Here is a 13,437-nt window from a genome sequence, read left to right on the forward strand (position 1 = left end):
TAAATATGAGAATAAAAGTGTGGTTTTTTGCGTATCTAAAACCGTTGCGATGCCCCCACCACTACCCCACTACCTAATGCATAAAGAGGTTGAGCCCCACTTCCTCCTTCGCTATATATAGAAATAGGTTGAGTCCGAATGTGCCACCACCTCCACTTCCTTTCCCTTCAGCTTCTGTAGCCCACCATGACCAAGAGGTCTCGCCCTACCACCACCCTCTCCTCCACCAAGAGGTTCTGCTCCTCTTCCACCTCCGTCGTTCCTCTTCCTCCTCTTCCACCACCACTTCCAACTCCTTCACTATATGAGCAAACAGATTCAGCTCTATCCCCCTACCCCTCTACCTCCTCCATAAACACCTCCACCTCCTTCATCTCCACCACAAATACGTTTCTTTCCCCCTCCACCTCCACCTCCTCTGCAAATACCTTTAGCTCCACCTCCACCTCCTTCAGGTTCACTACGCAAAGGTTAAGCTCCACCTCCACCTCCTCCAGGTCCAGTACGTACAGGTTCAGCTCCACCACCACCACCACCTCCTCCAAGTCTACAAACAGGATGAGCTCCACCACCACTGCCACCAAAGCCCTCAGGAACTCCTCCTCCTCCCTCTGATCCAGCTGCACCTCCAATGCCATGCACTTCTCAACGTTCAGATCTTTTTTATAATTTAAAAGCACTTTTTACGTGTGATAATGAATTCTTCATATGTGTATTATTGAAAATCATTGTCATCGCTCTAAAATTATTTACTTGTTAACTAAAAAATTAGGAAAATGATTGATGAGGAGAATACTAAAAAATATATTACTGGAAATGTAGATAGAAGCGTTATCTAAAAAGATAGTAAAACGGAAGAAATATTCATCAAGGTAAGGTTTCTTTGAATGTCGAATATTGGTATATCAAATTAAATGAACGGCTTTTTGTTCTCCAACCCCATAGTTTATCATTGTATCAATTTTTAAAATGAATCATTACTCTTTTGGATCATCTGTTCTTATTTAGGCACCCATTATAGACACTTCTTTCGGCATTTCGATCACTGTGCATACATACACTGTAACATCACAACATGTGACTCGTTTATAAGGTTAGGAAAAATGCAATGTTTTATTTATGTTGTGTTTGAAACTGATTAGCAGAAAAACAATCGTAAATTCTCTTCTGGTTTTAGCAAATATTGTGTCTGTTGTAGAATCTTATGCAGGAAGAGAAGAAGAATGTTGTTCCGAGGCTTCTTCTAACTTTTTGGCCTTTCCCTTCTCAAGCAAGTAAAGTCTCTCTGCTTCTGGTATTGCATGAATAATTGTCTGCAACTTCAAATTTAACTCTTCCACCTTTTCCATTAGCCTGTCATTTGTAAACATCCCCATCATTATACTTTGAATGGTCTCCCAGCTCTCCACTAATGGTAAAATAATTATCACAGCAGACCCAACACTACCCCATGCTATAGCAATCACTGCCCAGAAATAGAAGTAGCCCTTACTGAATTCACCTGTGGTAAGGCACAAATGAAAGTGTGAGACTAAAAATATTGGTTAGGAAAACAAAGACTTTGCTCTTATTTTTTGGTATAAGCAAATAAAATAAAACGTTTAAATATGTTTTATGTTTTTAGTCCTTGAACTACACAAAATTAGACATGAAATATGTTTAAATTGAAATTCTAGCTGACATTAAAACAAAATTCGGGAACTTGTCAAACAATTTAAACATCAAAGCATTTAACACATAAAAAAATTCAATTTAAAAGAATTATATCTATTTAATTTTAATCATTTGGGACCAAAATGTATTATTAAAGTTTTAGACAGATGAATTTCAATTTCGTCTGAAAGTTCGGAAACTAAAAATATATTTAATTAAAAAAAAAAAAAAACATGTTCAAATGTTTGTTACTGCAATGCAACTCAAAGTTACCTGCTGGGAGGGAGAGAATAGGCCAAAGTATGACAATCAAAACAGTGAAACCAATACCCCACTTCACCACCCATGCTTTAGCTCTGATTAGCTTTTCTTCTTTAAACTCTTCTGCTGGCAGATCAGTCTTTTCCTTTTCCACCACTGTGATTTGTTTGGTGGTGCTCCAGTCATAGTTCTGAGGCCACAACATGCTGCAGATAGCATGCACAACTCCACCAGTTAGTATAGAGACAAGGTTTCCAGCAAGCATTGGTGCATTTCTTCCAGTTGTATCCAGGTTTACCCTGCCATATTGTACTTTAGTGACAGACAGCCATGTGATAATTCCTAGAACACAACCTGCGACTGTTCCAAGAATGGCTCCAGTTGCATTTGCTTTTCTCCATAGAAGCATAAAAGCAATAGGAAGAACTGCTGACCCAATCAGAACTCCCATTGCAAGGTACATCCATCCTAAAGAAACTCCAGCCTTGTTCAGTATGACTGCTAGCAACCCCATCAGACATCCAAAGCCTAGAACAACACCCCTTGACACCTTCAGGATTTGCTTTCCACTTGCATTAGGATTTATGTAAGTTCTGTAGATATCATATGTGCATAATGATGACACCGCAATTAGTTCTGATGAACCAGCTGAAGTCACTGCCCTGATGAGTGTATCAAAGTTCAAAATTATCAGAAATTTAAACAAAGGCCGGATAGTTTTGTGACAAGCCTTGTAGCAAATTGTTAATGTGTTTGTTGTAAAAGATCTTACATTGACTAGAGATAGGACGAGTTTATAGCATATAAGTAAGTGCAAACTTCATCTTACAAGTTGCTGAGTTAGTCTTAAAGTCCACTTCTTACCATTTGCTATATCAAAATTATTCAGGCATATTGAAAATATTTCCTATGGGGATATGATGATTGTAACTTACATAAAAAGCATGGTAAGAAGAAGAATGGATCCTCCTTGCCCCATCAAAGCTACTGCTGTAGCAGGAGGAACCAGTCCACGACCTGCTTCACTTTCATTTATTGGTAAATCAAGGGCTAGAGCTCCTAAACCCAATGATGTAGCCAAAGAAAATGGCACAGCAAACCAGACCAAGCCTCCTAACAGGTATCCTTTGTGAGTTGATGAAGGTCTTGCTGCGATGGCACTTACCCAGTATCCCTAGTCATTTTTCACCATTTAAACAATCATTAGCAACAGAAACAAGAAAGAAAACTGGGCAAGTTATCTTTACATGCTTGAAATCAAACAAACTGATGATGGAAAGACGCATTGATTCTTAATTGATGATTACATTGTCAACAAACACAGTGCCAAAGTTGCCAACAATGTTTATAATCCCAAACACCAAGCCACCTGAACTCAGCATTGTTAGGTAAGAACCTTGGTGATTCCCACCAACAGGACCACAAGATTGCCCTTTGTGTGATATAGGATCATGACATGTTCTTGATTTGCTTGCAACCTCTAGGAGGCGATTGTACACAACAGAAGGGCTACCAAGCTCACTGCTAGCCGTGTAGACAAGGTAGACAAAAATCACCAAAACAATGTGCACTGAAAAGTGTAAATCAACAAATTCCCAGTTTAACAGTAAAAGACATGAACATAGCAAAATGTGAAAAAGGATAAAATTAAGTAGAAACCTATGACAGAATGGATATAGCTTGCTAAGAATGTGGCCTTCAGTCCACCCGCTAGGGTATAAACAATTACTCCAAGTGGTATTAGAAAGCTAGCGGCATAAAGGTTCACTCCTGTTAATGCGTTCACAACAGCAGAACCACCAAGGAGCAACATAGCTGTCACAATTATGTTCGTCAAGAAGCAGAAGAATAGGAAAACAACGTGTGCAGAAGTCCCCCAACTGAGATAAAGAAACTTTGTTATCATCAGAATGACCAAAACCTTGTACTCAAATATGGAGAAAAACATAAATTAAATAACTCTGAATGTCCAAACTCTAAACCAAGTAACATACCGTGCCTTGACAATTTCACAAACAGTATGAGCATGAGGAGCCTTTCTTTTAATCTCTATGGCCATGATTCCAAACAACAATACCTGACCATTTTCAATACATTATAAACTCTCAGCTTTACTTCCATTTCCACATTCCATTACACGAAAATTCAGAAGAAAAAATTGCTTTGTTCTGAGGAAAAATCATATCATGCCTGAATGGTGGCCCCGCTAGCATACCAGAAAGGTCCACTAACTCCATATTCCCATGCTACATTAGAGCTTTGCAGTATTGTAGCAGCCCATGTCCACTGCACAAAAATCATTGTAAGAATTGAGATATGAAAATTGAACTTCAGGTTAAAAAGTACATAACAGAGACTGTTTGAGTTCATTACCTGAGACACAATAACACTAGCAATAAGCCCTGTCTTAACACTTCTTCCTGCTGTGTTAAACCATTCAGAAGTGTGACGTGACCCCACATAACGCTTCTCCAGCCACACCTGAACCACAAGTATATTTGTACCAAATCAATTTACTATGATAACTTGACGAACTATGAAAGCATAAACCAGTGATTATGAGAAAAAACATAGGCACTGATTTTCTAGTTCTAACAAATAATGAAACTAACTAGAGAAAAAAAAAAACACATTTGAGGATTACTAACCAAGAAAGAAGTGAAGAGAGCAAAGAAAGCACCAAAACCAAGAATGACAGAGTAACCAACTCCTTGATTAAGCACTGGTTTTCCTTCAAAGAAACTGGTCTGCCTCACGCACACGCCTTCATTCTGAGACACATGATAATACTTGCTAGAGAATTCATATGGTCCACACCCTGATGCAGAAGCCATGAAACTGTGACAGAAATTGTTTCAGTTGGTAGCAACTAATTCAATAAAATCAGAATAGTATGCAGGTGTCTCCATTTCTTAGGAACCATAGTGGAGATTTTGAGGCTTACCTGTAGCTGGACGCAAGAAAGTTAGTAAGTCAAACTAAGAGGGTATCTAATTAATTTAATCCAAGGAATCTATGGATCTGATTCCTTCATGGAAGTGTTTTGGTCCAATCGTTGAAATTTTGCATTTTATTTTGTCATCATCTCTCGGGAGTAAAGAGTCACCCTCATGGGATGAACATATTGACCAATGCAAATTAATGTCACACAATCAATTATTGTACTTCAATGTAATGTATTAATAAAAAATCATGTTTTAACCTTTTATATATATATATATATATATATATATATATATATTGTTTTTCACATTCAATAGTTCTAAATGGTTTAGAATCGGAGTCAAATTGTTTAAATAGATTTTTATCCTTCTACCTTCCAAAACATATTTTTATGGACAAAATTGTAAGTTCACACTTCAAAACGGACTAACATAAACTTACATAAAAAAATACATAACAAATTTCTTTTGGCATATGAACTTGAATGGAGATTGTTTATTATTTTATTAGAAAGAGAATAGATAAATATAATGATATATTAGACAAATTATGATTTGTGTTCTAGAGTAAATGAACATATTGAACAAAATAAGATATTGTAAGAATTGACGGTGAGAAATAAAGACTCTAGTTAAATAAAACTGTATAAGATGAATAATTTTTTAAGTGGAAGAACTCACGAATATATAATTTTAAAAAGAAATTATCGAATGTGGTGTCCTAATATTTTACATAAATTTGTTCATTTGTATATTATATAAAGATGTTGATATTATATGTAGAGAGAGAGAAAAAATGGGAAATTTAAGAAAATATACGAATATAGGCTATATTCTTATATAGTATGGTACAATTTTTATTGAAATGAAAACTATTTTAAAATGCTTTTGACAATATTTCTATGTATATTAATGTAATGTATACAAATTTTATGCGTATATAAATTAAATTTGAAAAGATTCTTCACATAAAATTTAATGTTAACAATACTATTGGTACAAATTAAAAATAGATAAACAAGATGGAATCTTTTATACAGATGACGAAAAGCCAAAATTAAATAGCGTGACTCATTTATTAAATGTATTTTGAAATAATATGAAACACGTTGATAAACATTAATAAACTAAAGTTGGGATATTTGTCAGAGATATAAATAAATATATTGTTTTTTCAGACAGCACTACTCATTCTAATTAGTTAATATCTTAGAAAGATATAAAGTACATTTTCAAAATCTATGTATCTATCAATGCATAATTTAATAATAATAATAATAATAATAATAATAATAATATACTATGCAATCACAAATATAAATAAATATATTTTTTCTTGTATAATATGTCACATACTAATACATAAGAAAAACAGGCTTTGTACGTTAGGTATTTTTAGGATTTGTATATTTGTTTTATATTAGATATAATTGTAGAAAAATGTAAATTTACATCTAATAAAATCCCTGCCATAAATTTATGTTCATAGGCTAAATAACAAAACATTTACGTCTAGAGTTTGAGTTTAGGTGTAGGGCTTATGTCTATCACATGTAAATCATAAATATTTACGACGTAAATGTTTTACTTTTTCTTCTTTATTGTGTACAAAATTTAGGTCTATTAGTGTTATAATATCCGTAAGTTTTTTGACTTTTTCTAATGGAATTGGTTTTGATATGAAACCAACCATAACAAAATATATATATATATATATATATATATATATATATATATATATATATATATATATTAAATATAACTTTTTCTGTACAAAATATATTAAAGTCAAAATTATCTAATGAATAAAAAGGTAATCTAACTTAAAAAAAATTAATCAAAATTTAATCTTTTACATGCTTTATGATATGACTAGTTTATTTTCATTTTCATCCTATTTTGATAATCTCCTCCTTTAATAGAAATTCATAAGACTTAAAACAACTATATAATTTTATTACATATAAATTTTTTCAAACTATATGATCCATCCACAAGTCATAAGTGTTTATGGTTGTTTAATTTTTAATGACTCATGTCTTAATAATAGTTTTGATCCGATATATGATAATAATATCCATGTTAGAAAGAACTACTCTACCTATTACACTAAAATAAATGAAGAAAAAATTAATATAATAAAACTTCTATACACACTAATTAATAGTGATATCTAATATTAGAATATATATATATATATATATATATATATATATATATATATATAAAATTTTGATTTTTAGGTTAAGACATAAAATCCAAAATTTGTGATTTATATCTAACACGTTTAGGTCATAAATTTTGATAATTTAACTTTAAAAATGTCATCGTGCATTGTTTATATGTTATTTTTTGTTTTAGTTATAGTTTCATTATTTAATCGCATTTTTTCGGAAACAGTTAAGTAAACATATTTTAAAACATAAAATTAGATATTATTATATCAATAAAATATATTTAAATTGATAAATAACATATATATTCAAGTCATAAAAGTAATTTAAACTTGAAAACCTGTTTAATGTCAAAATATAATATAAATATTAAATACAAATTAATTTATGTGACAATAGTATATAAAATCAAACTTAAATATATAGAAATATACAATAGTATACACTATTGTGTTATTATATATGTTAGATTGCAATGAGTAAATGGTCAAATAAAAAGTCAATAAATTGTTCTTGTGATTGATCCATTAACATCACAAAATGACATCTAATTGAATTAAATCAATGAACAAGTACAAAACTCAAGGGTTAAATGTAACTTTTATTCTTTAAAAATATGTTTTATCTTTAAAATAAATTATATATTTATTTATTTTTAAATTGTATAAAAATTATGTAAAGTACCTTTTTAATAAATAATACATGAATATCGTTTTTATTAAAACGATATTTTGTACTGTATGAGTTTTACAAATTATAGAGATGAAATAAATATATAATTTAATTTAGAAATAAAATATACTTTTTAAAATAATTTAATGTTGAAAAACATATTTAACTAAAATTAAACAAAATCAAATAAAATTGTCATAAAAAGTTAATTCAAAGTGGGTTAACACAATACATTTTAAATATTATTTGGAAATTTTTATTGAAAATGAAAATAAAATATTATCATTTTTTACAAAATGAAATTTAGAGAATATTATCATGCATTGCTTAACTTTAAACCTAGCTATTTTGATATATTTAATTTTTAAATATTAAAAGTTTATAAAATATGTTATTTCAAGTTTTCTAATATTATTAAATTATTATATTATATTTTTAATCTTATATATTATTTAATGATGTATATTATTGTATTAATAGGAACCCTGGTTGAATGAATGATACTTTAATCACGAGCTTCATCAACGAATCTTTAAATCATGTCGTGATCAGTTAAATCACTTTGGTTATTCAAATTTCTCAACTTTCACTGTAAATGAATTCGTTAAAAAAAAAAACTTATGTTTTAATTCAACTAATAAATTATATTTTTAATTGACTCTTTTGATAAAAAAAATTGTTTGATTAATTTTTTTTTATATTTTTAAGTTAAATTTTATTATCATATTTCTTAATAATTAAGACAATAATAAATAATATTATTAGTTTGTATGATTTATATATTTTATATAGAAAATAAAATAAATAAGTTAATTAAAATTTAAAAATTTAATTATATAAATTAATTTTTCATTAATGTTTTATTAAATGTTTAAAACTTTTATATTTTGTAATTGGATATTTATTGTTAAATGGAAAATATAACCATTTAATTTTATCATCTCAAGAACAAAATAAAAAAAATTAATGCACTAATTAATTGTCTTTATAAAAATGATATTATAACATCTTAATTGACAATAAAAATGAATTAAAAATATTAAAATTCCAAATATCTAATAAAACAAATTGTTTAACAGAAATTTAATTAAAAATAATTAAATTTACAATAAACTTAAATCTTAATTATATATTTTTTCATTCCTATGTAAGCAATGACGTCTTAATCTTAAAAAAATAAAAAACTAACCTCTTTCCTGATATTAAAACTTTAAAAGTAAATTATACCCTCTTGTTTAAAAAAACAACGTTGCCATATTAAAGTATTTCATCTTGATTTTTGAGAGATGCTGCCAGAAACTAAAACAAAATTCCTCCAAAAACAGAAATGATAGTTTGACACGATTGTTGGCATATTAAATAAGAGTTAAACACGTTTTCATCCATTCATTTTGTGAAAATTAAGATTAGTTTGTTTTTCAGATCTTAGTTCTATAATAACAAATAGGTCAGGCATGTTTTTCTCCGTGAAAATTAAAATTAATTTTTTTAATGATAACGAGTCGATAATGTTTGTAAATAATTTAATCTGTAATAAAAAAAATTTACTTGTTATTTAATTTGTCAATTATTTATTTGAAAAATATTTATAGATTTTAAAAAGATGACAGGTATTATAAATATTTGAGTATATTCAAAAAAAATTATAAATTTTTAAAATAAAATTTAAATAAATTACAAAAAGTAATAAATTACATTAAATTTTAATTTTAATTAAATTTAGTTTAATAAAATATAAATTAAATTTTAATTTTTTATTAATAACTGCAGTATAGATAATATAATAACGACGTCTAATCCATTAATAAATAATATTAAAATACTTATTATTTATAATCTATAAATAATAAATACTTGAAAATACCAATTGTTAAAAACAAATTTTATTTATAGATATTTAGAAACAGAACATTCTTATTATTCCTTGTTGGTTCAATTTCCATTTTAGATATGATAAATTTAATTTTTTTAACTAAATTTAATTGACATTTCAAATATAAATATGTTTTTATAATATTTAAATTGTTTATATTTTTAATATATTTATATTTTAATAATGTTAAAATATATATTTAAAATATTTAAAAAAATTAATAAAATTTTATTAAAATTATTAAATCCATATATTTATAATAATAAGAATCTAATTTAATAAAATCTTGAAAATGGTCATCTTTAAAAAAAATTTATACCTAAATTATTTCATCTTGATTTTTTTAGAAACGCTGTCAGAATCTAAAAGAAAAGAAAAAAGAACTTTTCAAAAAGAAAGTATAGTTTGAGATGCTCATTAAAAGTACAATCATTTAACACAAATTTTTAATAATATTATATTAAACTAACACATTAAAATATAATATAAATAAAAGTATTAAATATAGTATTATTAATAGTTTGTGTCAAATTATAGTATTTTTAAAAAAGTTATGTCAAACTATTAATTTCCTCTTTCCAAAAGGGGTCTCATGCAAAAGATTTTCTCTTTCTTTCTAAAACTGTGTGCCACAGCTTTTAAACTATTGACTTGTTACACACGAAAGCCCTTGTTCTTTCAGGATATTTCTATATACTTGCTCTCCAAGAAATAACTAAGTTTAAATAAATCATCAATTATGACTGCTATGCTGTACAAATATGCAGTACATGAATCTGATAGTACATGCAAATCTGATATAAAATAAATTTCATTAATTAATTAATTATTTATGTGGATCCATTTTCAAAACAATAAATAGTAAATTATTAAATAAAAATTAAAAAGTATCAAACTGAAATTTTGAAAGGCATATTTTTTGCAATATGCAGTAATTTAAAAGCAACTTCAGAAAAAAAAAAATGTTAATGAGAGTATTCTAGAAAATTCATGCCAACTAATTATCACTTGTCCAACGTGTCTCACAACTTAACCATATATTATACAATATACATTATTATATATAGACTTTCTTAAACCCTTTTCTTCCATAACCAAGAAAAACTAAAACTTTCTTTCTGATTTGATTTTCTGGACTCGGTATATTTCTCTCTTTCGTGATTATTCTATCAGAGTGTAGATTTTGGTGGGTGGGTGATGACGACGATGATGATGATGAGTCGCGGCGGCGGCAACCGTGTGGCCAACACTGTGATGTTGGTGGCGAAGGGTTTAAGCGGTGAAGTTGGTGGTGCAAGAGCGTTTTATGGCGGTGGTGTGAGGAGTGAGAGCACTTTGGTTTTGCCGGAGAAGGAGAAGATGGAGAAGAAGCTTGGTGATGGTGGAAACAAAGAGCAAAAAGGGATTGTGAGTTATTGGGGCGTTGAACCCTCTAAGATCACCAAACTCGATGGCACAGAGTGGAAGTGGAATTGCTTTAGGGTATATTTTTTTCTTCATTTCTTTCTATTTTTACTTATGTATTAGTTTCCTGATTTTTTATAGAAATTTTGAAAGAAAAGTTATTATCGCGAAGATTGTTTGATCTGTGTAAATGTGTGTTGATGATGGTTTTGTTTTTGTTGATGTGAAGCCATGGGAGACATACAAAGCAGATGTTTCAATTGATCTGAACAAGCACCATGCACCAACCACATTTCTTGACAAGATGGCTCTTTGGACTGTCAAAACTCTTCGATACCCCACTGATCTGTTTTTCCAGGTATTTTGGGTGTTTTCCCACACTACTGGGAACAGAATAAAGTAAAGAAAAACGAACATTATTTCACTTTTTTCGAAAAGTAGAATATCAGTTTTTTATATCTTATTTTATAATACTAAGCATTAAAAGTTATTTCTTTTACGTTTCTCTCTCTTTCTGTCTTATTTCTTAGCTGTCTCTTTTTTTTTTCCCTTTTTTTATATCTTTTTTTTCTACTTTATACACAAAACAAATGCAGCATATATTCTTTGGTTTCAAGGAATGCAAGTGTGTCTCTTTTAATTATTTCGATTATTTCACCGAATACAAGGATTAGTTATTTAATATGAGAAAATCTCAAGGTTTTTAATGCTCCGAACGAATTCTAAAAATATTGTTTTCGTGTATACGTTCAATTTTTTTTGCATTTCCTGATTTGTGTTTTGAAATTGCAACGTTTAGTTTTAATTATTATGCATTAACTTCGTTTAGGAACGTAATGTATTGATTTTGTTGGCCGTTATTAAATTGGATTTTTTAGATTGAACGGTTTTATACAAAATTTGGACCGGTTCATGTACACTTTTAAAGATATTTTGCATTCCTAAATGCTAAAACATGGTTATTCCCTGTTTAACATATTTTTTAAAATATTTATATTTGTTTTCTTGGAATCTTATTGGGTCTCTTTTTTTTTTTACTCAAAATAAATTTGATGCGGCGCATAATACATATGATATTTGCATGTGGTGTGGTTAGGAGCCACTGTTTTTGAACCTCAGTTTGGAACGAAAACTACCCTTTGGTGAGTTTTGTATTGTATAAATTTGTGTATGAAGTTAATTATTTAGTTAATTGTGGTGTGTGGAAATGTAACAGAGACGATATGGATGCCGAGCAATGATGCTAGAAACGGTGGCAGCAGTGCCTGGGATGGTAGCAGGAATGTTACTGCACTTGAAGTCACTTAGAAGATTTGAGCACAGTGGGGGTTGGATCAAAGCACTGCTAGAAGAAGCAGAAAATGAACGGATGCACCTAATGACGTTCATGGAAGTAGCAAAGCCAAAGTGGTACGAGCGTGCTCTAGTCATAACTGTGCAAGGTGTTTTCTTCAATGCATACTTCTTGGGCTATATGATCTCTCCTAAATTTGCACACCGCATGGTGGGTTACCTTGAGGAGGAGGCAATACACTCCTACACGGAGTTCCTCAAGGAATTGGACAAAGGCAACATAGAAAATGTGCCAGCTCCGGCCATTGCCATCGACTACTGGCAGCTCCCACCACACTCCACTTTAAAGGATGTTGTCACGGTTGTCAGAGCTGACGAGGCACACCACCGTGATGTCAACCACTTTGCTTCGGTAACATTATTAACTTTTTATATTAGTGGCCAAAAAAGGGGAGATAAGAAATTTTGAATACTGATGCTATTTTTTGTAATGAATTGCAGGACATACACTACCAAGGGCGTGAGTTAAGAGAGACTGCTGCTCCGGTTGGTTATCACTAGAGTCGATTTTTGGCTGGGAGTGTGAAATTTTATGGCGTATTGGTTTTGGTTACAGAATAAATAAAATTTCTGGTGATTGACTGGGCTTTTGGTTGTCTAATGATGTCTGTAAATAATGTGTAACTTTTTTTTTTTTTTATTTGAAGCTTTTGTAGTTCTACCGTGCACTCTTCAAAGTACAAGTGGAGTTATATATGATACATGATATATTTTTCTTACAAATTCCTTGATTTCTTCCATGTGAATATGGATTTTACTTCCTCTTGGGTTTCTCCTTCTTGGACATAAAGAATCGAGATTGAAGTATGTTTTTTACTGTGCTGGAAAATCATCATAAATATGGCACTAAAACGAAATGCCCGGTATGTAGTAGACAAACTGAGACGCAGTCCATGTTAAGGGATTTCTTTGACATGGTACAATTTTTTCCCATCTTCCCAAACCAATTCACTTTCGTGAAGGTCATTATGTAAGTTTCTAATTTAAACCTACATAGATCCAACTGTAGTGAAGAAAAATTTTAGTTCGGCTACAAGTGCTGTTTTAGTGTAAAATAAGAATTGGAGTGGCAACATGCAGAATATTAGGCCCCCATGGCCAACTC

General features: G+C 29.9%; 2 protein-coding genes across 3 annotated transcripts; one reads left to right on the top strand and one right to left on the bottom strand.

Moving 5' to 3' along the window:
• Nucleotides 1–1,063: 1,063 nt before the first annotated feature.
• On the bottom strand, nt 1,064–5,001 carry DUR3 (urea-proton symporter DEGRADATION OF UREA 3 (DUR3)). Its single transcript, XM_028051439.2, has 10 exons — nt 4,859–5,001; nt 4,563–4,752; nt 4,288–4,395; nt 4,105–4,200; nt 3,909–3,991; nt 3,574–3,794; nt 3,222–3,484; nt 2,850–3,088; nt 1,927–2,576; nt 1,064–1,501 (listed from the first exon to the last, which is right to left on the bottom strand). The coding sequence occupies exons 2-10, from the start codon at nt 4,746–4,748 to the stop codon at nt 1,203–1,205; spliced, it is 2,145 nt and encodes a 714-aa protein (XP_027907240.2). The 5' UTR covers nt 4,749–4,752; nt 4,859–5,001; the 3' UTR covers nt 1,064–1,202.
• A 5,656-nt stretch (nt 5,002–10,657) lies between these two features.
• LOC114170318 (ubiquinol oxidase 1, mitochondrial) lies at nt 10,658–13,055 on the top strand. 2 transcript variants are annotated; one of them, XR_014993058.1, is made up of 5 exons: nt 10,658–11,057; nt 11,209–11,337; nt 12,196–12,684; nt 12,774–12,909; nt 12,940–13,055. XR_014993058.1 is itself a non-coding variant. In XM_028055801.2 (4 exons), exons 1-4 carry the CDS (start codon nt 10,773–10,775, stop codon nt 12,831–12,833), a joined length of 963 nt encoding a protein of 320 aa, XP_027911602.2. In that variant the 5' UTR covers nt 10,658–10,772; the 3' UTR covers nt 12,834–13,055. The 2 variants fall into 2 exon arrangements, 1 of the variants encoding a protein (XP_027911602.2); XM_028055801.2 differs by having other exon boundaries at nt 12,774–13,055.
• The last annotated feature ends 382 nt before the right edge of the window (nt 13,056–13,437 follow it).

This window comes from Vigna unguiculata, chromosome 2 (assembly GCF_037176805.1).
Source record: "Vigna unguiculata cultivar grain cowpea cultivar isolate G323 ecotype 2 chromosome 2, ASM3717680v1, whole genome shotgun sequence".
Classification (NCBI taxonomy): Eukaryota; Viridiplantae; Streptophyta; class Magnoliopsida; order Fabales; family Fabaceae; genus Vigna; species Vigna unguiculata.

Excerpts from the sequence above, each read along its gene's own strand:
- DUR3 (XM_028051439.2), bottom strand. The coding sequence starts at position 4,748 with ATGGCTTCTGCATCAGGGTGTGGACCATATGAATTCTCTAGCAAGTAT. Across the intron at positions 4,396-4,562 it reads CTCTCTTCACTTCTTTCTTG|GTGTGGCTGGAGAAGCGTTA; the intron begins GTTAGTAATCCT and ends CTTGTGGTTCAG. Across the intron at positions 1,502-1,926 it reads TATTCTCTCCCTCCCAGCAG|GTGAATTCAGTAAGGGCTAC; the intron begins GTAACTTTGAGT and ends GCCTTACCACAG.
- LOC114170318 (XM_028055801.2), top strand. The coding sequence starts at position 10,773 with ATGACGACGATGATGATGATGAGTCGCGGCGGCGGCAACCGTGTGGCC. Across the intron at positions 11,058-11,208 it reads GGAAGTGGAATTGCTTTAGG|CCATGGGAGACATACAAAGC; the intron begins GTATATTTTTTT and ends GTTGATGTGAAG. Across the intron at positions 11,338-12,195 it reads CCACTGATCTGTTTTTCCAG|AGACGATATGGATGCCGAGC; the intron begins GTATTTTGGGTG and ends GAAATGTAACAG.